The sequence below is a fragment of the Anas platyrhynchos genome, chromosome 11 (genome assembly GCF_047663525.1).
Source record: "Anas platyrhynchos isolate ZD024472 breed Pekin duck chromosome 11, IASCAAS_PekinDuck_T2T, whole genome shotgun sequence".
NCBI lineage: Eukaryota > Metazoa > Chordata > Aves > Anseriformes > Anatidae > Anas > Anas platyrhynchos.
The window spans coordinates 17,139,948-17,165,436 of record NC_092597.1 but is presented as its reverse complement, the minus strand read 5'-3'; the positions used below and the strand labels follow the sequence as shown (position 1 = coordinate 17,165,436).

Below are 25,489 nucleotides of genomic sequence, written 5' to 3'. Positions count from 1 at the left end.
CTCGCCCCTCAGGGACATGTTGGGCACCCTGAGGCGAGCCCCTGGCCATGTACCAGCCTGGGGAAGCCGCAGCCACCAGTTTGGAAGCCCAACACAGAGCGCATCACTGCACAGCCACCTCAACGGAGGCTGTGGGGAGCTGGGGCTGGGCGCTTCTCACACATAACTCATGACAGGGCTGAGGGAATGGCCTCGAGTTACACCAGGGGAGATTCAGGCTGGAAATGAGGAGACATTTCTGTCAGAAAGAGCAGCCAGGTGTTGGGACGGGTTGTGCAGGGAGGTGGTGGCACCGTCCCTGGGGGTGTTGAAGGAGAGGTTGGACGTGGTGCTTGGGGACACGGCTTGGTGGTGACACTGGTGGTGGTGGGCAGTTGGCCCAGGTGCCCTTGGAGGTCTCCACTGCCTCCAGCCCCAGCCCGGCCCCGCTCTGTCATGGCGGCGGCTCCCCACAGCCCCCCACATCCCCATCCCTCCCGCGGCCGCCCATCACGGCCTGACTGACAGCCCTCCCCACCAATGAACCCACAGGTCACCGCCCCTCCTCTCCCCAACCGCCCAATGGCAAGCGAGCGGCTGCAGCTCCCGCCCCCTCCCCTCCGCCTCCACCAATGGGCGCGCGAGCAGCGGGGCGGCGCCGCCAATGGGAGGACGAGGGCGGTTGCAAAGGGGCCGCGGGCAGCGGGGCGGCCGCAGACGGGCGGGAGCGGTGGCGGCGGCCGGGCAGGGGCCTGCAGGTGAGGGGGCGGCGGCAGGGCCGCGGCGGGGGCCGGGCTCCGTGAGGGGGCCTGAGGGGGCTCCTTCGGCCCCGTCCCTCGCGGGTTGGGTCCCGGGAGGGGTTTAAAGGCCCGCTGGGCCTGGGGGGGAGGCTTGGCGGCGCTGCGGGGTGTAATAAGTGGAGATTTGCTCCTGGGGGCTGCCCTGGTGTTTTTAGGGGCTGTGTGAGCGGTGGGGTTGCCCCCGGGGGGGTCCCGTCCCTCAGGGGGGCCCCCTCCAGAGCCATCCATCAGCTCCCTCCTGCCCTTCCTTCGAGCTTGTCCCAGCTCTGGTAAGTTCCAAAGGTCCCCGCCTGCCCCTGGCAGGTTGCTGGTGGCTTCCACATCACCGCTGCGTCCTCGTGTCGTTAATGCTCGTGGGCTGTTGGTCAGCTGGCTGGCACGGTGGGGTCGCGGTGGTTTACGGGCCCCGTTTATCAGCAGTTATCGCCTCGAGCCACGTCCGTGATGCTGCTGGGGTTGGCATGTTCCAGTCTGCTGATAGCGCCTTCCTAGAAGGCAGCGTTGGGCTGTTGGCGTTCCTAATGTCTGGGTTCCACACCTTCCATAACGCTCATTTCCTGTGTTGGAGTGGGGAGTTTCGGGACTGGCATCATCTTTGTGCCATCGGTCTCCACTTCAGCTCCTTCACCAGATGCTCGTTTAGGTCTCGTGTCACCAGAGCAGCTTGAGTAAGTTGTTGCCTCTTTGCCTCTTCTTGTGTCAGTGGGCACACGGCCTTCCTTAGAGCAAGGACAAGAAGGATATTAAAGAACTGAGAGGTAATATTTGGGTTCTTCTGTCTTACTCTTAAAAACAATCATTTTTCAGCTCTTGCATTGGCAGGTCTTCAGTGTTCCTGAGTGAATTAGCTGAACAGGGCATGAGGCTGACCTCGGATTCTGTCTTTTCTAGGTGTGCAGTCTCTTCCCTCTCTGACCTCCAGAGAGCCATGGAGGTTGGGGTTAACGCTTTCCACCTCACAAAACTGCTTCTGAAGAAGTTAAGCTAAAAACCAATTTGTTCTGCTCCTCTTGTAAAAGCTAGATTTTCTCTTCAGCGAATAAATAGCAGCTTAAGCTTCCAGCGTTTCATAAAGCTGCGTTATTAAACTTGTCATGTGAAAACCCAGAGATTAACGCGGTGAAATGGTCACTGTTCTGGGCTGTGGTGGAGAGAAGGAAAGATGGCAAAACAGCATCATTTGTCCTTGACAGGCACATGGGGAGGTTAGCCAAGCACAAAGTTTCAGCTGCATTTATAGGCGTCTTTTGATGTACCATAGCAAATGGTGGCTTTAGAGCAGTGATTCAACCCTTCTGCAGTCTGACCTCACCTGATAATGGAAACGTTTTTGGTGCTGCTGGATTCACCTTGTCCTGTTAGTCTTCTTTCTTGTTCTGTCTCCTATCTCTTCATCCTTCGTGCGCCAGGGCTGGCAGCGCTGGAACTTGGATTAAGTTAAAAACCAACAGGATTTAGCAAAGTCTGTAATAGGGGGTTGCATGCTGAGGTCTTTAGTGTCTATTTCCAGCTGAAGGGTGCTGACACTACCTAGACCAGCAGATCTTATTTACTCAGGGTTTGTGAAGCACGTCAAACGCCACACAAGCCACAGTGTGTGGTGATGAGATGGGTGCAGAAGGGAGCTGCATTAAAAACAGATAAAATTGGCAAGTACAAACCAGATCCATAGCTTAGCTGGCATTATTGAAAGTTCTGGCTTCTCGTGCCTTCTTGTGATTGTGTTGTGAGTTGGCAATTTAATATTTAATGATACACTTCACCTCTCTGATCCTTGTTTGCAACATGTCTAGACTAATGCTGCCATTAGTGGATTAGAAATGGCCAAGTGCTCGGTCGTCTACCCCATCACGGAAAAAGCAAGCTGGCTTTTCTGCTTCTTGGGAATGGCTCCTGGTGCTCTGAAGCTGCTGGTGTGGACTTCCCAGCAAAGGCCTAAATCTCCAAAGTTTTGCTGGTATGTTGGAGTCGGCATCTGTATTTGCTGAGTCCTCTGGAGGGTCTTGTTTTGTGGTGTGTCAGAGTACAGCTCTGAGCAGCTCTCTGTGGTGTGTGCTATAGATCAACTGCTGCTATATATGGCAAACGAACTTCTCTACAAATATTTGCCCTTCATCCTAAATGGCTCTTGAAGATTAAGCTTATAAGCAGTTCAGATAACAAACTGATAAAACTCACCTGACTGTTCAGACATTAAATTTAAACTCGATTGACTTTGGTACCAAGCAGTTTACTTCATTTCAGTGTGCAAGGGCAGTCTGACCTTATAGAGAAGACAGTCCTGCCTGCCCAACGTACCTGTTGTCTGGTAATGCTGCTGACCTAGCCAGGCAGACATCTCAGCTCTAGGAAGCCTTGTGTGCCCTGAGGCTTGTCTTTTCTGCAGCTCTATCAGTTGACTTGATAATAAAACATAATTGTGTCTGGCTGCCAGCTTTGCTCATCCAACACTGGGCAGCAATAATCAAAACTCCTCTGTAAAGCAATTTTGTACAAACCAAGAGCTTGAAACATCTTTATGCCTGTGCTCTCTTAGAGGTAAGGGCAGTGGAGGAAGCATCGTACTTCACAGCATGCAGATGTCTTCATCTGTATCTCTGGATTCACCAGGAAGTGCAGCTGCCTGGCTCTGGAGACTTGCTTTACTGTTGAGAAATACTCTATAAAACTTATTTACATCTTCCAAAGATGCCTTTGCATCAGGATGCAGGTTCCAGAAAGATAACACTGAGGGCATTCAAATCTGGCCGTCCCTTAACTGGAACACCCTGTTCTGTATAGTGTGGGCCGGGCATGTGTCAGTGTGGAAGGTTTGTACCAGAGAGAGCAGATGCACAAAGCGAATGTCCTTGTAAGAGGTAGAGAGAAATCCCGAAGAAGTGTGGCTGTAATCTCCCTAAATTCCCATCCATGCTCAGCAGGACGGAGGGCAGTCAAGCTCTCCAAGGTGTGAGTTGCTGGTGACTGCTCTAGTGCACCAAAACCTGCTTGCTTTAATCAGCATCCTGCTAAAAGCTGCATTATTTTTCAGTATGGGTAGGTGTGTGTTGGTCAGGTCCTGCCTCCTGGTATTCAGTTCTTTTACCCCAAAGCTTTGTTGTTTAATTTTTGAATGCAATGATGGGAATCAGCCTTCTGCCTGTCGTGGGCAGCCTCAGCGTGAATGACTCTGCAAATCTCTGCAGCCGTGGAGCAGAGCTGCTCGGCTGGGGGGGAAACAAGCAGGCTGACTGAGGGCTTGGGAGCGAAGCGGCAGCTCAGCTCTGGTTATGCTCAGGTAGAGGTGTTTGCTGACTGCTGAACTCGGGGTTAGACCAGACCGAGCACTGCTGGCTGGCTCGACTCGTGCTTTGCTGATGGATGGCGTTCCCTGCTGCGCAGCTCGAGTGGCGTGGAGCAGGCTGTGCTTGTGCAGCTGGGCTCCCTGCAGCTGGGATGTGCGTGGACTTGAGGCTGCTCTTCCAGCTCTGACAGTGCGGGGACAGAGGGAACGAGTCCGAGGACAGGCCAGGCTTTGACAGCGTGGCGCTGCGTTTCACAGCGCAGTGAAGGAGTGGAGCTGGCTCCTGGGGCTCTTCTCAGCCTGTGCTGCAGCTCACAGCAGCTCACCTCACTATTTGGGGCTGGATGCTGGAAGCATTGCTCTCTGAGTGGGGACTGGCAGGTTCTCTGCACCTTTATTCAACTTCTTCCCTTGAGCTTAATGCTGACCCTGGGCAATGTGGTAGGTAAGTGGCACCTGCTGTAAGACCACAGAAGGGTGTTAGCCAGCACTTTTTTCCCCTCCCACAATACCTGAAAGTAAGCTTGACCTCTTCTACAAACAGCTGGACCCTTGCTGCTCCACGAGGCAGTAGTTAGGGTGTGACAAAGTCCGAAGTCTCTGCAGTACGCAATGAATGATGTTTGTTTAATAACATGAGCCTTTGTTAAGATAAGATGCAATTAATTGATTTCTATGGAGTCATCAGAGCCTTAATGGCCATGTCTGAGTTTAATCTTGTATTATCAGGTGTGTGTAATAAAAGCTAATAAAGTTTTTTGATTCATCTATGACAAACAGGATCCAGCTCGTTTGCTGTGCAGCCTCCAGTCTGTGCCACCTTCCTTAGGTAAGATGCGGGAGCTGCCTGTCCTGCAGTAGAACTGTTCTGATCAGTTGAAGAAACAAAAGCAGTTCCTGGCAATCGGAAGGAAGTGAAATTGAAGGCTTGTTTGACTGTAAATTAACCTTCCTGGGGAAGTGAAGGAGCTCAGGAGCCTTTGGCCCTGTGGGCTGTAGAATTACTTTCAGGTGCTTTCTCAAGTGAGCTGCCTTGGCATGTCCAGCCAGCCTTCTGAGGGGCTTGGCTTCTGCTCTGCAGGTGCTGGATTGTTCAGAGTCAAAAACTAAAAGCTGCAGTTGAAGGCAGCTGTCCTTCTGGCTGCCCTGCTGGTGCCTCGTGTGATGAACTTTGTCCCTGTAGCCTCACGGTACCCCGAGATTTAGTGCCTGAGCCAAATATTGTATCTGGTGGAAAGGTCAAATTCCCATGAAGACAGCAGCCAACGAATTCTTGCTGGAACAGGGTGTAAACAGTACCTGCTGCTTTGTGCACTCCCCAGCCAGCCAAATCCTGGCCTGGGTGCTGGCTCTGGCACAAGGCGGAGGGGTTTGCCCTGAGGAGCAGCGTGCTGTGTAAATAATGTTCTAGTCAGCACCCTGGCCGTGGGATGTGTCAGCGTGCCCCGTTTGCTTGGAGATAAAAACTTGTCTGATGACAAAACCGCAGTGGGCTTTGCCAGACTCCTGATGGTCTGGTGACTTTCTCCCTCTTGGTCGCATCTCCTGAAAACCCAAGTGCTTAAAGAGCTCCAAGTGCTCAGCTAATGTTTAATTAGTCCCTCAGTGCCTCGAGATCTCAAGCTCAATTGGCTCTTGATGTGCTCCTCGGTCCTTCTGGCCATTTACAAGATCTCAGTGGTTCTGATGTGTTGTCTTCTAAAGCCACCCCTGAAGATAACAGGAGGGTCTGTGGTGTCATGCCTTGCTTTGTGCCCCTAAAATGATGGTGTTAGTACTGGTGTGGCCCTAAAATACTTGTATTTGTGTAATTCTTTGGAAAAATGGAAGTAGTAATCCAGGCTTGACTTTTTTTGCTGAAAAAATAAGTATCTTTTATATAAAAGGTGCTCAGTAGAAGACAGGATTCTGGGCTGTGCAGTAATGCTTGAAGCTTTTTCATTGTTCCCCTTTCAGGTTCCTGTGCTCGGGTGGCTGCTGTGACCTCGGGCTGTCCTCCAGTGCTTTACAAAACCTTAATCCCGCGGTCTTTCTCGTCAAGAAACACTGCTTCAGGCTCTTTCACTGCATACATTTTCATCTGGATGGTCTCTAAACATCTCCCTCTGCATTTAAACCTCTGGCTGCAAGCACACCCTGGCACGTTTCTGTGGGCTTCCTGGAGTGAGTTTCAAGTAATCCTCTGACGTAAAGCTTGGCTTTCTTCTTTGTAGTGCCCCGAGTTCCCACCCTTTCCGTAGTAAAGTTCCCTTCTCCGTGATGCAGGCCTAAATGTCCTGCATGATATCAACAACCTGTAACCTCTGGTTGTGTGGTGTAATGTTGGGGAGAGGCGTGAGCTTTGACTTTTATTAAAGATAATTTCCTGGGAACGTTTCCTAAAGAGCTTCAGTGAAGCAGCTTTCCTTCTCCCTTCAGAAAAGGGGGGGAAAACCCCCCACACCACCTTCTGATGTGAATCTTCCTAGGCATAGCTTTTGTTTTGCTTCCCTTGGCTACTAGACTTGCTTTCAAAATTTTATTCTCTGTGCAAGCACCAAAACCAAATCAAACTAGTCCAAGAAATGCCTGGTAAGTTAGTTAATGAGGTCTGCCTGCTTAATCCATTCAGAAACAGCCTCTTTGGCTCTTTGAATTGCAGTGGGGAAGAAAAGGCACTGTGAGTTTTGATAGAAGCCCTCTGGGAGCAGCTTCCCTTGGTGCCTGGCTCTCCAGCACGCAGGGCTGGGTGCAGCTTGGGCCCGGGTGGAGGAGCTGCAGGGCTCGGTGGCTACCAAATGCTGCTTGTGCCTCCCTGAGTCATGGGAGTGAAGCGACCTCTGTCCCTGCAAGAGTCTCCTCTCCCCAGGGAAGCTGGGACAGAAACATGTGCAAGTCCAATTTGCTGTCAGGCGTGACTTCACTTAGTTTGCAAGCAAACATCTGGGTGGTGGCTTTCCCAAAACCAGCATCCTGGAAGGGACACGTAAGGAATTTGCTGCAGCTTCTTGGTACTTCCATCTCTATCTGGAAAGCGAGACGCTGCTGATTTTTTCCTCCTTATACTGGTACAAGGGAGATGCGCTCTGTTAACACCAGTGCTAAAATAATTCCTTCCTGCTTGGTTTAAAACTTAATCTGTGATGAAAGAGCAGATGAAAAGACTTCACAAATCCAGCACTTGCTTCCAACAATGGATTTTTAACATTAGTCCTAAGTCACAAACAGGACTTAAGTACACTGATTAAAGAGCTGTAGCTCATTAGGGATGTCATGCCTTTTAGTGATTTATAAATAAGAAAAAAGGAGTTGTATACTTAAGGTTCATCAAAAAATAACATCCTTGGCCCTGAGAGCTTCAGCTTCCTGGTGTTCCTTGTGGCTCTCAGACCCCGTGATGGTTGGGAAGGCAGGCTTGATTGCTTCCAGCAATGCACTTACTGTCCCTTGCTAATTTTGGCTAGCTTACTAAAAGCGAATCCCATGTTGTGTATACAGAAAAGGGCAAATGTCTGTTTGCTTGTATTAGCGCTGACCCATTTAGAGGAGATTGAAGATTAAAATTTGACTGGCTCAACGCTGGAGTTATCTGTACTTTTTTCGTAAACTGGCAAGTTCATTGGGTCAGTGCAAAAAGGGCTTACCAAAACCGAAGCAAGGTGACCTCATCCCTGCCTGTAAATAGAGACATTTGTCCTGTGTGATTAGAGACAGAGAGAGCTCTCAAATCCATTTCAGTAAGCTAAACCTTCAAATTTTTAGAGCTTGAGTACTCTGGCTCAGCTCCTGCACATCTGCCATGGCTGAGACAGGTCTCAGTAGGTCTTCGGCAATACCAGAGCCTTGAGGAAGTGCCCAAAGTGCTGCAGGTGGGCTCAGGGGCACTGAGCTCACCAGCCTGGGCCTCTCAGACCGGTTTCGTTGCAGAAGTTGATCTGTGCAGCCAGCCATCTGTCTCCGTGTTACACGTACGCACTGATCCGAGCCTGTGGGTAAAGATCCTGGCAAGCACACCGGCACTTAGCACGTGTTTGAGGTGTCTGTGTCTGCTTAGAACATGTTGGGTGGATGTGGTTTTAGACTCTGAAAGGGAAGAGTTTGTGTGTAAGTGACAAGGATAACCCTGCCTACCAGCTAGCTGGTTTTCCTCTGAGCAACGCCAAGCTAGCAGACTTCTTAAAGGTAGCAACAAGCAAAAAGTGGGAGAGGAGACTCGGGGAGATGCGAGCTAGTTGGGTGAGTTACACTGAGTCACCAGTACAAAACGCTAATGACTAATTGTGCTCAGTTTTATTTTTAACAACTTCACTAGTGATTGAAAGCTGTAAACAGCAAACTTAGCCGAAGATCCGTGTGGCAGGAAAGTTTGTCTTGCTGTCTCTGTTACTTTTCTGAATAAAACAGCAAAGAGAAGAAGCCAGCAGAACATTATGCTTGGATTCATGATCATCTGATCAGAAGTCTGGTTTTTAATAGCCTACTCTTCTCTCCGTGAAGCTTGGGACTGGAAAACCAAAGCTTCAGAAGTGTCCAACGTTAAATGTCTCTGCAGTCCTCACCCTCTGTTCTCTTGCAGCACAGATGGCTGTGGTGGCAGAGACTTGTGGCTCTCCGGCGTGCTGCTGATCGATAGCTGATGTCAGACTTGTTTTCTTCCGAGGGATTTTGGTGTAGCTGCATCGAGTACAGCAAGTACTTCTGAGATTTTTGTCATCCTGCTAGGAAGAAGAGTGAGGCTTCAGAACGGCCTGTCCTGCTGGCACGTTTTCCAAGTCAGAAGGAGCAGACAGTCCTGGGGCTTTATCTCGGAGGTTCTGATTCCATATCAGCTTATTGTGTCTGTGAGGAATCCAGTCCGAACTGTCCGTATCGCTTCTGTTTGCACTCGCAGGCTGCCAGCACTCTTATTGGCATTATCAAATTTCTGCAGCGAGCCTTGTGCATGTGCAGCAGTGTTAATGAGGTGGCTGTGTCTCAGCCCCCCGGTGGCTCTCACCTTCTTGCTGAAGTGTGGTACGTGTGATGTGCTGTAATGCCTCAAACAGCAAGTGTGGGAACAGGCAGGGGCTGTTTGCAAACTTGTCTGCGAGAGGCTGCCTTGCTAAGCCTGCCTGAAAGGAGCAGGAAACTTCTCTCTGCCTGGCTTTGCACTTCAGTAATTGTGTAGGTACTACACAGAGTTGAGAGGAACAGTGCTGTTACCTCTGGCCTTCTAAAGGTGCAGAGATTGGGGCAGCTGTTGGAACTAAGGAGTGTCACCATCATCTCTGCAGAGGTGGTGGCTGCATGGTCTGCTGCAAGTTCACAGCCCTCTGAGTCACGTTATTTTTCATTGCAGTTTTCTCTCCTCGTGAAGTTATCCTCATGCTGCAGAGGGATTAGTATGCTGTAGGCAACTGAGCTAGCCTGGAAACTCCGCAGGCAAGAGGTTTGCAATGCAGACGGGTCAGAGTTGAAGTGGCTATGACTGAATGCACAAATCAATTGCAAAGTCTGTGATGGGACCGCTGGATAAATGTGTGTTCTTGCCTTGCAGCCAAGAGATGCAGCCTTATCAGTAACAATCGATCTGTTTTCCCTCCCTTTGCAGGATAACTTGGCTAGCACGTGGGTCCAGACAGTGAAAATTCTACAGAGGACTGGCAATTATTCCTCGTTTGAAGAAAAAGTGACATTGGTAAGGCTTACTTGTCAGTTGCTGTCTTATTTGCATTACCCATGTGGCAGAGGAAGGACCAAGGGTAAAAAGTGTCCCTTCAATAGAGATGAAATATCTCTGTAATAACTGCATCCAGTTATTTGAACCATATGTTCAAAAGCAGCTGGCTCAGTTCAAGAATTTGATTTCAACCTGGAAGGATATTGTTATATTGCATTTCTCTTTAATTCTCCCTCCCACCCTTTCCCCACTTCCTTTACTCTGAAGCCCTTGAAGGGCTAGATTTTAATCTAGTCCTCCTTTCACTGTGGAACAACGGTGAATTAAATGCTGAACTCAGTGATATATGTACAGTGACCACCCTAAACACATGCAGGAGTTAATACCAGTATAGCTAAGGACCTACCGCAGTAGTTCTTTCAAGTTCTCCTTTTCAAGCCTGGCTTGTACATCTGGGAAGAAACGTCCATCCCGAGCTGCCAATATCCCTTTATAGCCTGGCTTTTCACTCAGCTTCTATTTGAGCTAGGTAGTCTTGGCCAAGATCCCGAAAGCATTGCCTGGCTGCAGTCTGCAGGCATTGACACCTGAGATACTGTTACAGTTCCAGTGCAGCACTGATTAGGAGTAAATCTCCTTTCCAACAGGTCATCCAGTTTCCATTCCTTTTGGTGGTCAGGGCGTTTAGAGCAGTACAAAATAAGCTTCCTTTCATCTTCAAAGTAGCTAGACTGAACTGATCTACTAGGATTTGTGTAGCATTGTTAACTGACAAATTAAGGTGGTTAGCATACTTTGGTCTTCAACATGGCAAGTGATATTCCTATCCAACAATATATTGTAGAAGGCTTTAATATTGCTCTTTATCTCCAGGTTCAAGATGAGTGTGATGCTGGAAACCCCCGAGCTGCCAGCAGTGTTTGATGGGGTGAAGCTTGCTGCAGTTGCTGCTGTTCTCTATGTTATTGTTCGCTGCTTGAATTTGAAAAGCCCAACTGCCCCTCCTGAACTCATTTACCAGGACTCTGCTTTGTCCCGCTTCCTACTCAAATCCTGCCCGCTTTTGACCAGAGAGTAAGTAGGAGATTTTTTTTCCATGTTGTCCTGTGTTGTGGGGAGAGGAGCTGCACCTAGGCGTCCTTCTGCTTAGTGTATTTCTTAATTGTGGGTACTAATGAATGGCAGGGTATTCTCTCAAAGAAATAAATGTCCTAAGTGCAGCATTTCATTATTGTTAGTGTTCCAGGAAGCTGGGTTAAGACCAACCCTTGTTGTGCAGGGTTTTCCATGGATGTATGGAGAAACACGTCTGTCCCTCTGTATAGGATCTGTATGCAGGTACTGCAGTGTGCAGCCTGCTGTCTGCAGAAACGGCTGAGGGATGGATGCAATCAGCACATGTTCCTGTTCGTGGACTCTCCTCTCTAGTAGAGAAGAAATCTATCAGGGCTCGCAGGAAGGAAATATTTTCGTAGTGTGGTTATGTGCTTGTAATGAAAATGGGGGTGGCTCTTAGTTTTAAAGTGCCTACTTCTATCTGAAGTGCCTTAAATTGGAGGCTAATGAAATCTATTACTGGGTAAAGCACATTATCATAACTAGTTTAATAAAGTAACAACATACCGGACAGCTCTGAGAAAATCCTGTTGGATTTGCCCTCAATTTGAGGTTATGTCAACTGTATATTTGAGCAGACTGATCTTCAGCTTCCCCTTCTAGGACCTCCAGAACCAGTGCAGTTGCCCTTACCTTCACCAATAAATGAAGCATTTACTACAACTTCATGAAGCTGTGGAGGGCCACAGGCTTTGATGACACTGCAATCACCTTGAAAACTTGCAGGTCCTTCTTAAAAGCCCTAAATGCATCAATTATTTAGTAAGTGCTAAGTGCTGCCAGATGGACCTTGCTTTTGGATCGCTGAAGTCACGCTGACTTAAAGATAGTCATTTTAGGGAAGATGAGTCTTTCAGCAGTGCTCTTAGGTACCTTGGCTACCTAAAGTGTTATGATCTTAGACCACAGGGTTTGTAAACTCTTAAAGAGAACAAAGTACTATCTATTTTAAATTGGAACCCAAAGAGTATTCCCTGATGCACTCTGAGTTCAATAGTAATGTGTCTGAAGCTGAGCACTGAAGGTGAATATTATTTCTAGTGCCATAACTGCAAAGCAGTTGCTTCCCTAAAACATGTCAAGTCGCTGGAACCTCCTTAGTCCATTTTAGACGCTTGTCATTTAAGTGCTGGCACTCTGGATTGACGTGTCCCTAGTCACTGAAAGAGCAAGCATTAAGCTGTGCTGATTGCCAGTCTTGAAGACATATTAATGACAGGGTAGAAACTTTGAAACTTAGATGGATGTGCTTGTTGTGGAGTGTTTCAGAGTCTGTTACTGCTATTCCAGCGCCGTTCCCATGGCACGAGCTCCTAAGCAGCTCCATATTAGAGCCGTGTTTCGGACTTCCACGCAGTTGAAGAACAAAGCATTCCCGAAGGAGTGGAAATGCAGAACATGTCTAAACATCGTAGTACATCTGTTGTGTATTAGCTACAGGCGTGAAGAGCTTCTTGCAGAACCCTCGCCTTGTGTTCATCGTGTGCAGCCTCGCGTTGTTTTTTTCCAGATCAGCTCAGAGCTCACACTTGGCAGCTCCTCTGAATCCTGTAGCTGTGATTTCCAGCACCCGGTTCTTGGGCAGAGTGTTGTAAGAAAGGCTTGTACCACCCCAGGAAACAAACTCAAACAAATTAGAATAAAATATGTCAAGAAGTAGTCGTTCAGTCTTGTTACCTATATAGCTCTGCTCAAGCAGAGAGGGGGATACAATGCTGGTGGTGATTGAAAGGGCTTACTGGAAGGAGAACAGGGTTGTGAGATAATGTTTATGAGGTTTTGCTATTCTGTTGAGGTTATCGCAGACTCTTTTTTTAAATGCAAATATTGAAATATCAAAGAAGTCCTGTCTTTATGCATGAAAGTCACCTGGAGACTAATGGGGAACAAATGTATTTAAATTCCTGCAATTATGCATGAAATGGTTTGTAGTACTAATTAGGAAGAGCTATGTGGAAACATCTTGTGCTATACTCCACTGAAAAACCTTGTAAGGCTTTGATTGCTTGCTAATTATTCCGAGTGTTAGGAAAGCTGATTAAGCAGCTCTTTTCAAATTCTACCATGAAAGCAAAATAAGTAGCCCAGCAATCCCTTCTGTTAGATCAGTGCTGGGTTTGTTGTAAGATCTTCCACTGATTCTTCTGTGCAGATGGAAACCGTCTTTCAGATGTGGTGCCTTCAGTGCCTGTATGCTCAAGAAAGGAAGGAGTGAGGGTATTACAAGCAAGGTGTCAGGTAGAATAGTTTTTGCTTATTTCTTTCTATCTGTGCAGCGATTAAAAATAACTGAAAAACACTTCTATTGTATTTCCCCTTCGTGGCACCATCCTTACCTGTGGACTTATTGGATAAATTGTAAACAGAACATCATTCAGTAAGCCGAGTGATGGTGGATGAATAATTAAAGAGCTTAGGACAGTAAAACTGCCCGAGATGGCTGTGTGCCAGGTACCTTGTACTTGCAGATGTTGGTACTGCTTCTTACAGTTCTCTGAACTGCTGGGAGCTTTCTACATATCTATCAAACACTGGGAAACAAAAGACTTTTTTCCTAAATTAGAAGGAATTCTCATCTCTATTTCCCTTCCTGAACCTGTGTCCAGCTCGGTACTTTTGCTTACCAAGTGGAGTGGTGTAATCAACCCCTTTTTTATTCTAAGATCTGCTGCTTGCTACAAACCTCCTGCACATCAGGTCAGCTGTTGGTACCCTCAAGCACCCAGGCCTATCCACTGGTGCTCTTTTTTTGTCTTTCAAATTGGTACAGAAGGTCTGCCACCTTTTACCCCTGTAGAAATGCAGCATTGACTCTTTTGGCTCAGAAAAATAAGTTTGGCCAGTGTTTGCTGTACTGGGCTAGAGATTTTTTGGCTGTTCCCAATTCTTCTACTGTCAAGTGTGTGAGTCCAGTCCTGTGGAGCCATGGCACAAATATCATCCTTATGGAGAATAATTTTCCTTGCCTCCTGTAAACTTATCCTTAATAAAGGATGGGCTCAAGCAAGGCTTGATTTGTAAATCATCCCTTAAATACCTCTGGATTGGCCCGCAAAGGGGATGAAAACAACCTGTCACCTGTTGGAATGCAGGTGGCAGTTCTCAGGCTGTCCCCTGATGTGAACAAATTGCAGACTGCTTTCTGCATCTGTACCCGATGTAGTATAGCGCGTCAAAGTAGATGCAAGAGTCAATGTTTAAAGTGTTAATCTCCTCAGTTGGAATGAAGTAATGCTCCAAAAATAAGCCTGTTGCTGAACTTCCACTTCAGATCTTTGAGGATCTGAATGCTGATGCTTGCTAATAAAAATAGCACGGTTTTTGTGTGCTTTGTTTGAGCTGCTTATGCAGCTGCTGCTTTCCTAAACTCCTGTATGCTGGGAGATGTACGTGCTCTAAAATCATAATCTGCTGTCCGACAGCCGCTAAAATTTAATCTACGAGCACAGATTGGAATTATTTTTACTCATAAAATGCTAGGAGAATGTTTTTGGAACACCTGGGAGTTGCTGCTCTCAGGGGCTGTTGTGGATGAGAGATCCTATCGTGATGTGGGGATGGGCTCTACAGCTGAAATGAATCACTTGGAGATAAAAACGCTCACATTTGTGAGCAGATCGATGTAACCGTGAATGCATCTGGCCAGTTAAGACACATGACGTGATGAGTACATAGTTCACTAAAATCAGTTTCCATAATAAGTAACTGCAGCCCCAGGCCTGCTCTCCCGTCTGCTGCTGAGTCCAGTTACCAGAAGTTGTAGCTGCAGGAAACCTGAACTGCCTCGGGTGCTTCTCTTCTGTCATAGTACCTGCTGTCTGTTGCAGCTCACCAAATCAAAACGGGAAATCACTCAGACGAGTTAGCTGAAAGCTTTGGATTTCAAGCAAACCAGGAAGCCATTTTTTCCACAGAAGCTGAGATTTTTTGTTTCCACTCCAACCTAGGTTTGTGTTTGGATCTCCCACGTGTCAGTATCTGGTTGTGTGCTCTGTCGTGGTACATCAGCCTCATCCTCGTGCAGGCAAGAGGTCTTCTGGCTGCTGTTCCCCACCCAGCTGGCTGCTCACGCCTTGTCTTGCTCCAATAATCTCAAACTGCTACTGCAGGGCGGTGAAAGTTGTGCCCGTAGGTAGATGTGGTGCCTGTGCCTGGGTTCTCCTACGTCTGTGAACAGCTTGGTTGTAACAGGGCACGCCGAGGAGTGCGTGGTGAATCAGCTCCATACAGTGAAACTTGCTGTCCTGAGATAATCCCTGCAGGATAATGGTTTATTTCAAAACTATTTCCATCTGCAGCAGGCAGTACGGAGAAGCTGAGGAAGTCTGTCTTGTCCTTGAGCACTTTTCCAACCCTCTGTATCTGAGGGAGGCCACCTGCTTTTGTGAGTGAGAGCCCTCATTTGAAAGACACGGTAAAATTTAGCAGTAGTGATTGTCTTTGTATTAAAACCTACAGGACAAGGCTTGAATGCTTCTTGAACCGAACACTTATTTGCTTGCCTTTAAGAGCCCACATGATACCTAGCACATGTTTTCACGTGTCACACCCTGCTGAGCTTGTTTGCTTAAGGTAAGCCACAAAAAAACCAGCCTGAGTACACGCTCCCCTGCCTACAGGGGGATTGTGTCCGAGGAGCATCTTATTTGAGCTGTTTGCCATGAGGAATGTTGGCCTCATTGTGAAACAGCCTGTGCTAGCTATAGCTATCAGCACCGGCTATAGTTAAGTGCTTTCAGCTGGGTTGAGTATGAAAATATTTCTGGAACTGATTTTTACATAATATGGTTGAAATAAAATTTAGCTTATCTAACCTGCCCTCTCAGAGGGTAAGGACTCTTGAATAATTCCTGGCTGGTGTTTTTTTTCCTCACCAGTGTGGTTTCATGCGCCTTTGTGATTAAAGAGTTCTTTCTATGCTCTTTAGTAAAAGCAAGCTGGAAGTCCACATAAACCCTGAATAATAACACGTGTTTAGTCCTTCAGTCCTGTGCAGTCTCGCACTACAGTGCTCAGTATCTGGTCTTAAAAGTTCCTGTAGACTTCCTTCCATTGAACGACACGAAGTCACTCACAGGAAGACTTTCAAAACCAGGTTTATCTATTGCCAAAATAGAGGGTCAACAAAAAATAGTCTCAGATCACATGCTGCTGCAGATTGTAAGGATGCTTTGCAAGTCCAGCTTGTCCATCAGCTGAGCACAGCTTTTACTGGAATGCATCAATAGAGACGCATCCCTTTGCTACTGCCAAGGTTTTACAGGGTTTTGTAGTAGGTTAAATTGGCAGCTTCTTGTTTTAAAAAAAAAAAAAAAAAGTCTTAATATTTTTAATCACTGTACTAGCTGGCTGCTTTTGCAGCAATCTGTTCTGGTGGGTTTTAATCTGGTTTAGTTTTTCACTAACTCCGCAGGATTTATGCAGTCTGGGCAAGTTCTTTTCACGCTCCCCGTTGAAGTCTTGTGATGTTTCCAGCCTGCAGGAGACTGAACTAAAGGGGCTTAGAGGTTATCTAGCTTGCTGTAAGCCTGTAACTTAAAGGTCAGTGGGCAGTAGTAAAAGAAAAGGTGGGTGAGATAATGAGCTGTTGCCATAATACCTGTGTGTATTTCAGAGTTGTAACTGCTTTTTCTTAAAAGCGAACACCAGAAATGTACATTAGCATATTTAAGTAAGGCTAAGTGGGAGTAACAAGTCTCTGCATCAGAATAGTGTCCTATGCACATTACTCACGCTGGATTTTGACCTTTGAATATTCATCTGGAAGTGTAGTTACGCGCAGGGTGACTAATGCTAGCACATTGCTGCTGCAGGCGGTGATGCTTCAACAACTGACTGAAGTTAACTGAAAAGATAAGCTGAGTGTTTTTCTTCCTCCGTCTATAGGATGCTCAGAAACGCTGGCTTGTGTTCTCTGAAGGGACCAGGCAGTGAATTCACCCTTCTCCTTAAGGCTCTGCATGGTTTTAGCACAGGGGGAAATGTGAAACCCACAGGCAGCCTGTCCCTTGCTACAGACGGAGTCGCAGGGGTTCCTGCCTTGTTCTCAGTCCTGTAACAAAGGATGGATCAGGGAAGCTGCCTGTGCTCTTTGCCTATGAAAGAAAAAACTGGCATAGAGGTTTGACTTACTGCAGATCAGTACTTCAGGCAACTTCTGCAGTCAGACTATTTGAAGGCAGTCTTATTTTTTTTACCCCAAAGAACCCAGCTGTGCGTTGAGGAAGCAGGCTGCGCGCTGTTGATAAACAGAACTCTCGAAGCCATTTGTCTGCATTTAAACTCCAGCAGCAGTGGTGGGCCTTGGAGACTCTTCTGATTTGCTTTCTAACAATATCCTGTGGTATGTGTGGCTGCAGCTGCTGCAGCGATTGCTCTGGAGCTCTGCGACTTACAACCAGAAACTGAGCTGCAGATAAATGAGGAAGGGTTTGGTGCCTGCACAGATCTCCGGATTTTTCATCAAGGTGGTAGCATTGATCAGTCACAGCTGTACGACTTCGCTCCTGTAGCTGGAGAAATGGCTTTCCTGTTAGCCCTGCTGGGTAAGACTGCGGATTCTACCTGGGATAACTTTGACTTTAAGAAGTACTGTGTAGAAAATCACCCAAGCTTCCAGTGTTCATGCTTATCCTAAGGTTAGAAACCATGCAGCGATGTTGTTGTCGGAGCCTCTTCTGGAGGAGTTACAGATTCTTACGGGTTGTATTTGGGGGGGTAGCTGCTAGCAAAATGCAAAGTTATTTGTAAAGGATATGGAAGGGGGACGGGGGCTACAGATGGGACACATAAGAGAGCTGCCATGGGGAAGCAGGGCCAGTGGTGATCAGCATCAGAGCATAAAGCAAGGCTGCTGTCCAGTCACACCGATGGGTTACAGCCCTGAGGAACGCATCGGGTGAGCCAAAAGCTGCCTGGTGTGCTGTGGACAGGGAGAGACATGAAAGAATGGGATCTCTGCTTCATAGGGTCCCAAGCAGTAGATGGGAATAAGTGCAAGAAGCCCTTAAAAAAAAGGGAAAAGATAAAGGGGGAAATGTGTTGCTGATCTCTCAGGGTGCAAGGTGGTGTGGGCAGCTCCCAAGCTTGTTCTGGACACCCAGCCCCATGCAGCAGAGACCACAGCTCCTTAATTGGAAGCATGCTCCCTGGGGCGGCTCTTCTCCTAAACAATGAATCATTCATGCTTTCCTGTCAAGAGCTGATGTAAGGCTCATTTTCAAGGCACTGGCTCGGTCTCTCCTTTGCGGAGTGGCCAGGTGAGTGCCCCAGCAGCACATTTAGGCCACCTGCAGCTCTGCTTGTAGCCATGGAGCAAAGAACCCAGCCTTTTACACCCTCCAGCTGCCAGCTGCTTACCCCAATGTCTTTTTGAGGACTGCTAAAGGCAGGAAGAAAAAGGCAGGCTGTTTTGGCACCTTGCTTTAATGTGCCCTTGATAAACAAGGTTGGTAGAGTGCTCCTCTTGTGGTGGAAGGGACGGATTTATTCAGTGGTGTTTTTCTTGGTCAGTTATTACAGGTCCTTCTGAAACCGGGCCTGCTTCCTTACCAAACCCTGCTCAAAAGGCAAAATTTCCCTGTACCGTGCTCTTCATTCAACCGAGAAGAATATTTCTATAGAAAATTGTCGCAATGAGCAAGTCTTGCGGCTTTTAGTCTTCCAGACCTTGCTGTGAATCCTCTTGTTTCTCCTGCTGACTTACGAAATCGAGTGCTTACACAAGTCCATGTGGCTCAACCCAGCAGGCTTCGGTGCTTCAATTAAAACAGATTTACAATATTTGACAAGTTTTGTAGGTCAGCTTGGTTGGCTAGCAACGTGCTGCTGCAGGCTCAGTGAGCCACCAGGTCTCTGTGCAGTCTGTGAGCAGCATTTGTGCACGCGCTGTTTCAGTGCGTAGGAATGTCTGCGTTTGGCCTCTTAGTGCTGATCTCTCAGCAGGGAGAGCATATCAGGCTCTCTGCTCTAGTAAGGCTGTGAAGAGCGATGCTGTCGGTTCAGTCGTAGCAAAAACAATTTTGTTTGTTACTGTGTTTGGAAATGAGGGGGAGATTTGTTATGGCTTCGCTTATGTGTTCTCCAAGCTTGTTAACACAGTGGGGATGCGTAACTGAATGACTCCCTCTTCCAGGTACATTCCACCGCTGATCTGGGGGAAGAGTGGACATATCCAGACTGCCCTTTATGGAAAAATGGGGAGAGTGAGATCGCCGCATCCGTACGGACACCGCAAGTTCCTCACGATGCCAGATGGAGCAACAGCAACCTTTGATCTCTTCGAGCCGCAGTCTGAGCACTGCACTGGAGGTCAGTCGCAGCAGCTGCCGGCTGCATCTAGCTGCTGACCTTGGTTCTGTGCTCTGGGGCATGCAGGGGGGTAGATAAGAGCCCTGATACTTGATTCTCAGAAAAGATGGGTGTTAATTTTGGTGATAGGAAGGGGGCAGCTACACAGTGCTAGCCAGCCTGTGGAGGCTGTGAGACCATCGTGCTGTGTGCTCATCTCAGACAGCAGAGTAGGACCTGCTAGACTAATTACCCGTGTGTGGCAAGGGGTGGGCATTAAGGAGCAACAAAAATGTTCCATAGCTTCTCTGCATGAGAACAATCTCAATGTGCTTTGGATATGAAGGAGTCCAGACTATAAGAGAATTCTGTGCAAGAAGCAGGAAATCCTGGTGATCTCCTACTGTGCTACGTACGTGTTTTCAGAGTTACTGTCAGATTTCAAACACCCTATTGCTAGCGGTAACAGCAACACTTAAAATTGAGTTACTGTGACTTCGGTAGTACAGTCTAACCTCTGCAGCAGCTGACTTCATTGTAAGCCCACAACTCCCGTTTAGCCTTCAGAAAAGGCCAAATTCTTTCCATTATCAGAGTTGAGATCTTTGTGGTATAATGCTGTGCTGCAACAGTTTCTGCTGGCCTTATCACTGAGGAGAATCTGAACAGTGCTTTCCTAATGAGGCAAAAATTCACAGTGGGTAGAGTTAGAGCTTTGCACATAAGTGCAAAGAGTATGAGAGTTAAATGGAAGTACTTACATGTATGCTAATCCTGAATATATTTTTACTGTCCTTACTTGAGTTACAGTAATGGCTTTCTTAGCTGATGAAATGATACCTTGTTAAACTGATGAGCAGTGCCAGCAGATCAGATGTTAGATTAGCCACAAAGCAGGTGATGGCTAATGTCAGTTGGTCATAATTTCTGTGCCTAGCAAACGTTCATTTTGAAGATCTGGGTTGTGCTGGATTCTGAAAGGGAAATGAGAAAAATAGCTTAGTGTACCTGGTGCATGGAGAAGCAGTGGGCTCTTGTGCTTCCACACTCTCAGCAGGCTGTCAGAAGGCAGAACAAGTGTGATGTCCAACATATTTCTTCAGTGGGAAGGATTTTCTCTTGGTCACTAGGCAGTTTCTGTAGAACTGTTTGGTCAGCCTTCCCCAAAGCTAGGAGATTGTTCGTCTGCTATAACATGAATTACTCCTTCCACATCTTTAGCAATAGAGCTGCTAGTCTTCTGTCCCACACCAGGCTTTTTGGCAGAACAGTAGGATTTTTACCTTTCTTCTGCTACGTGCTTTCCCATGGATCTGAAATGGAAAGCTTCTGAATTTCTTAATTTGCATGAAGTGACATTTACTTAACTTCCCTCTCTTTCTGTGCACAGAGGATGTCACGATGGTGATCTGCCCTGGGATTGCTAACCACAGCGAGAAGCAGTACATCCGCACTTTTGTTGACTACGCGCAGAAAAATGGGTACAGATGTGCTGTTCTGAATCACCTGGGGGCCCTGCCGAACATCGAGCTCACTTCTCCACGCATGTTCACCTACGGTAGGTGCTGTGACAGCTGACAGCTTTCGAGCTTGTTGAAGTTCTAGGACTTGATCAGGCTCCTTCAGCACACCACAATTGCCATAGGTGAATTAGGCTGATCATTTTATGCTGTTTCTTAGGACCTAAACTTAACTTAGGAGGAAGAAGGGAAGCTAATAGCAGGATTCAGTTTTTCTTTCTCACTTATCCTAGTTCTAACATATGTATCTTAATTAAGGAGACCATTTTTGAAAGACAAATAGGGAGAAAAAAAAGTACTCGTGACTACTATGAGCCTGCTCAAGTAGTTACAGAGATGCTCAAATGTCAGTTTAGTGGGATATGAACGAACTTGGCTCTAGGATAAAAGCTATTTCTGACACTTTGGAAAATGTAGTATGAGAAGGAGCATGTATCACCTTATCCAGAAAGTACATTTCTATTCTAGGAAGGACGTGGTCAGATTGGTGCCTGAATGTAACACAAATGTCAAGGAATGGCAGCAGTTCTGTGGTCTGACAGTAAAACTACAGTAGAGGTAGTGCTTAACTACTCTGATGTGGGGCTTTCACCTTGAATATAAGGAAATCCTTCTTAACCTAGAAATTAAAAGGAATAAAGTTCTTCAAGGTGGGGTAAGAGTGACTCCAGTTATTCTTATGCTCCCTGCTAATAATGTGTGATGTGATCTTAGTAGAATGTGGCCCTCTTGCCAGGGACCTGATCTGCCTGTTCCTGAGTTCTGTTGAGCCTTCGTGTCCTCCTTTACTGCAAACATCTTTAGTTATATTACATCAGGAGTCAACTGTGGCTACAATAGCCTGGTGTTGGGTTTCTTTATATCTTTTTAAAGGTAACTAAGATACTTACTGCTAAGAGTTTGGATTAACAGCTCAAATGTTGATCTTGAACACTTGAATTGCCAAAACATCTCGTGCTTTGAGACTCTGGGTCTAGCAGGCAAACAGGCAGTAGTGCTTCGTTGCTTGTTTTGTAGCTATTAAATCTGCTCCTGAGAGGAAAACATTTCAGGAATACCAATAGCTTTAATTTTTAATGAGATCCTAGACTGGTAGTTGTTTTGAGTCTACCAAGCTTGACTTCCCAAAAGCATTTTTTTGATAGAATTTGAGAGTTTCCTTCCAAAAATAGAACCTTCCTAGTGCAGAGTACAATCCCCGAATTCACTGGCTGCGCTCTGAAACTTCTGGTAGTGTCATGTTAGCTTGATATTTAAACATAGGCTATGGCATTATTTTTTTTTTTGAATAATTAGCTAAAATGACTAATAAGGGACTGGGGAAGAGGGGATGTAATGCCATCATCAGCATGTATAGATCTGCTACTGCTCTGCCTGGTGCTGTTTTCAATAAGATGGTGCTCTAACTTTGCCTAGTGTCAAATGCCAGTCTGGATTTCCCAGTCCTTCTCTAATTTTCTGAGAACTTGCTGGAGCTGATGGCAGATTGTTCATTTCATGCAGCTGCCCTTTAGACCTTAGGGAGCTATTCTGCTCTGTAGCTCTGAAGATATGCCTTTCTAAATCTTACAGCCTTGGGAAGGGCGAGGAATGTCTAGCACTTCCTCTGAGTAAGACAGTAAATCACTTCACAAGCAACTCTGCCAAGTGTTGTGCCAGCAAGACCCTGTGCAGACTTTTACTCTGCCTCCAGCCTGAATACCCTGTTGTCCTTCCAGCTTATGCTGGATTCCTGATGCATTTGTTGGGGAGCAAGTAGCATAAACAAACATGATTTGCTGAATCCCAAAGCCTTTATATCAAACTTGACCTGTTGCTGTTCCAGCTTTAGGTTTCTGAAATGGCTGCCAGCTGCTGTCAAATCACAAAAGTCAAACACAGTGTTTTGACTGCTGGCTTCTTCCAGAGGAGACTAGAGCGATGCAGCGTTTGTCATCTTGAGGAAAACTGTCCATTACCAATGTTCACAAGGAAGTGCCCAAGCTGTGATGAAAGGCTCAGCCAGAAGCCTCCTATTTCACTGAAGTAAATGCAAACTGTAGTGCTCAGCATCTCCTCCAGAGCTGGCCAAAACCTGTGTCTGATGTCCAGCAAGGATGTTGCTTTTGGGGTGGGGGCACACTGGAGCAGCACTTGGGTGGCACAGCGTACAATCCAAGCTCTTAGGATGTACCTTCCTGGAGCAGCTCCGCAGGACAGAGCTGAGATTCTGGCCCTAAACCGGAATAAACAGCTGTAGTTTTATTGCTTTTGCTCATGTGGTGCCTTCTGTGCGGTTTGAAGCACTGAGTCCAACTGGAAGGCTAACAAAGTGCCTAGCCTGGTGATACCATTGTCCTAATCCCATCAGTTTGGGAGCTGCTTCTCTTTGTTTCCCCTTTCCAAACTCAAAGGCAGGAGAAATAGCTGTAGGTACTGATATGCAGAGATTTTACCTAGCCATGTCAAAGCCAGGGTTGTTTGACTTCACTTCTTCAGTTGCTTTGGAAAGGCAGAGTTCAGATTGTCAGATGGGCTGCTCCAAGGGTTAGGTTTTTTAAATTTTATCTTTGGCAGTCAGTCGGACAGGCATGAGCTAAGGTCCACAGGACTCATAAAATAGAGACATGAACATGTGTGTGAATCAGAGCCCTTAAAATCTTGAGGTTATTGAAAAGTCAGAAAGGGGAAGGCACTGAGCTTAAAGCACGCAACTGGAGTGTGAAGTAGAAAATTGTTGGAAGATGACTCTTGACATTCTCCTTATTTTTCAGGTTGCACCTGGGAGTTTGGTGCGATGGTTAACTACATCAAGAAGACCTACCCTCAGACCCAGCTGGTTGTCGTAGGCTTCAGCCTGGGTGGAAACATCGTGTGCAAGTACCTGGGGGAGAGCCAGGCCAACCAGGAGAGAGTCCTGTGCTGTGTCAGCGTGTGCCAGGGCTATAGCGCGCTCAGGTGAGCCTGCTGCTCTCTTCTGGGTGGGGAAAAGCTTGCTGGCTCTCTTGCACCTAATTAAATTAGTCTGTAGGACTGCAGGATGCCACCTTCCTGAAGCAGCAATCAAAGCTTTGTTGATCAGCAGCACAAATGAACAGTCAGCAGTACAAACTGGCTTTCTGTACCTGGCCAGGTAAACGCTGGCAGCTGCTGCTCTGTGCCTGTGGGTTGGCCTGGCTCTGTTGTGGCAGCACTGCTGGTGTCGTAAGGAGAGGCATTCCCCATGCAGTCCTGGCTAATTAATCAGGCAGGTTGGGCAGTGTGACAAACTGCTGAGCTGGTGCCAAGTTTGAAGCAATAGTTTGCTTTCTCATCGCTCTGAGGAGTATCACTTGGCCCATAATAGCTTCCCTGGCTTCGCTGCCGAGTGTCATCCGGCAGCTCTTATCTGGGGAGGCTGGAAGGACACAGCTCGTGCTCTGGCAGTCCATGCTCCCCTCCTTTTGGGGGTGCTGCTGAAACAGGCAGGGGGCTGATGGGAGGGTGAAGAGGCTCTTGCAACCCCTGCTACCTGCCTGAAGTGGTGAAGGTGGGGAGGCTTAAGGATAATAGCCCTAAGGGCTGCCTAAAACATTAACCTGTTGTTCCCTGCCTGGAAGCTGAGGCTGTAGCACTTCACAGGAGCTGTAAGGGCTCCACCTAGTGTTAGCACTTACATCCACTGATGGAGGCTTTGGGTACAGCACTGCTGCTTCAGAACTTGCAGCTCAACTACTGGGCAATAACTTCCCTGTGCAAGTTACTGAAGATTGAAACAGTGCAAGTGGTTAAGCTAATGCTCACGGGTCTTGCTGTCTCTACATATGGACAACTAGTGAGGTACAGCTGGTTGTACAGTAACTTAATTGCCTCTCTGAGCAATGAGAATATTTGAAAAGCAAGGGGTTATTGAGGGCAGGGTGTTGGTGTCAAGATCCTTTGGACAGATAAAGATGGAGCTGGCAGCACGGAGCTGGAACTCCTGATGCTGCTGATGCTCTACCTCTACTGTCACTACTTTGGTATTCAGCAGTCCAAAGGCACCTTTTATAAGTTAAGCTCTTACAGGTGAAAGTAAGAAGTTTTTTCTGGAAGCATTGGACATGACTGAAAGTTTGATGGGCAATTCAGTAACATTCCAGTATACCTCGTGCCTTTTGAGACTTCAGATCAGGTGCAAATCAGATGCTTTCAAGAATAGTCTGGGTTTGTTTCAAGTAAAGTGTTAGTTGTATTGAGGCTGTGGCACAGAGTATCCTATTGAAACAAACTCCTGAAACTGTTTTTGTAGCCATCAAACAGGGTTTGCAAGGATTGCATCTGGCCTTGGCCGGTTTGATTTATCTTGGAGTTTTGCAATGTTGTGTTTCTGGTCTCCAAAATGTTCTGAGTAATTCTGTTCCCTGAGCTGATTTCTTAGTAGTATGTCATGGTGTGCTGGTGAAGCGGCAGGGTAAGGACAACCTGTTTAACAATGCTGCACTTGGATATCTGCGTGGAAAAATAACAGCTGCTCCTGTGAGTTTAATGCAAGTCTTCTGCGGGTTGCTGTGGATTCCTGAGCTCTTGACTCCACCTGCTGGGTGAACATCTACCAGCAAATCTCCGGTCACAGAACATCTGCTGTGCATTACCATGCACCCAGCAGGAAGGCTTCTTGTATCTTGTGTCTCCCTACCTAATGTTTAGTGCTGCTTTTAAATGCTAATTAGGCAAAGCTAGGGGAAAGCAACATCAGTAAATAACTACGAAGTAAACGACAGGCTAGGGTGGGTCTTGCTATAGAAGGGGGAGGGAAGAGGTACAAAGCATCTCCAGGTGGAAGGGATAAGCCTTATCCTTCTTGGACTTGGTCTGCTATGTGAGAATTACTTTTCTTCCCTCTGAGCTACACAAAAGTGGATTG

The 25,489-nt window shown here is 47.0% G+C and overlaps 1 protein-coding gene across 5 annotated transcripts in view; it reads left to right on the top strand.

Moving 5' to 3' along the window:
- Window positions 1–618: 618 nt before the first annotated feature.
- ABHD2 (abhydrolase domain containing 2, acylglycerol lipase) overlaps window positions 619–25,489 on the top strand; it is a 38,038-nt gene continuing 13,167 nt past the window's right edge. Inside the window, exons 1-8 of one of the 5 annotated variants that reach the window (XM_072043443.1) lie at window positions 692–737; window positions 8,623–8,733; window positions 9,380–9,469; window positions 9,632–9,718; window positions 10,574–10,774; window positions 18,951–19,126; window positions 20,496–20,663; window positions 23,379–23,562. In XM_072043443.1, coding sequence (XP_071899544.1) covers window positions 10,581–10,774; window positions 18,951–19,126; window positions 20,496–20,663; window positions 23,379–23,562 — 722 coding nt within the window. In that variant the 5' untranslated portion in view covers window positions 692–737; window positions 8,623–8,733; window positions 9,380–9,469; window positions 9,632–9,718; window positions 10,574–10,580. Of the gene's footprint in view, window positions 738–1,024; window positions 1,049–2,572; window positions 2,737–6,018; window positions 6,226–8,622; window positions 8,734–9,379; window positions 9,470–9,631; window positions 9,719–10,573; window positions 10,775–18,950; window positions 19,127–20,495; window positions 20,664–23,378; window positions 23,563–25,489 lie in introns of those variants that run through there. The other 4 variants (XM_027465646.3, XM_072043444.1, XM_027465645.3 and 1 more) reach the window with 4 other exon arrangements.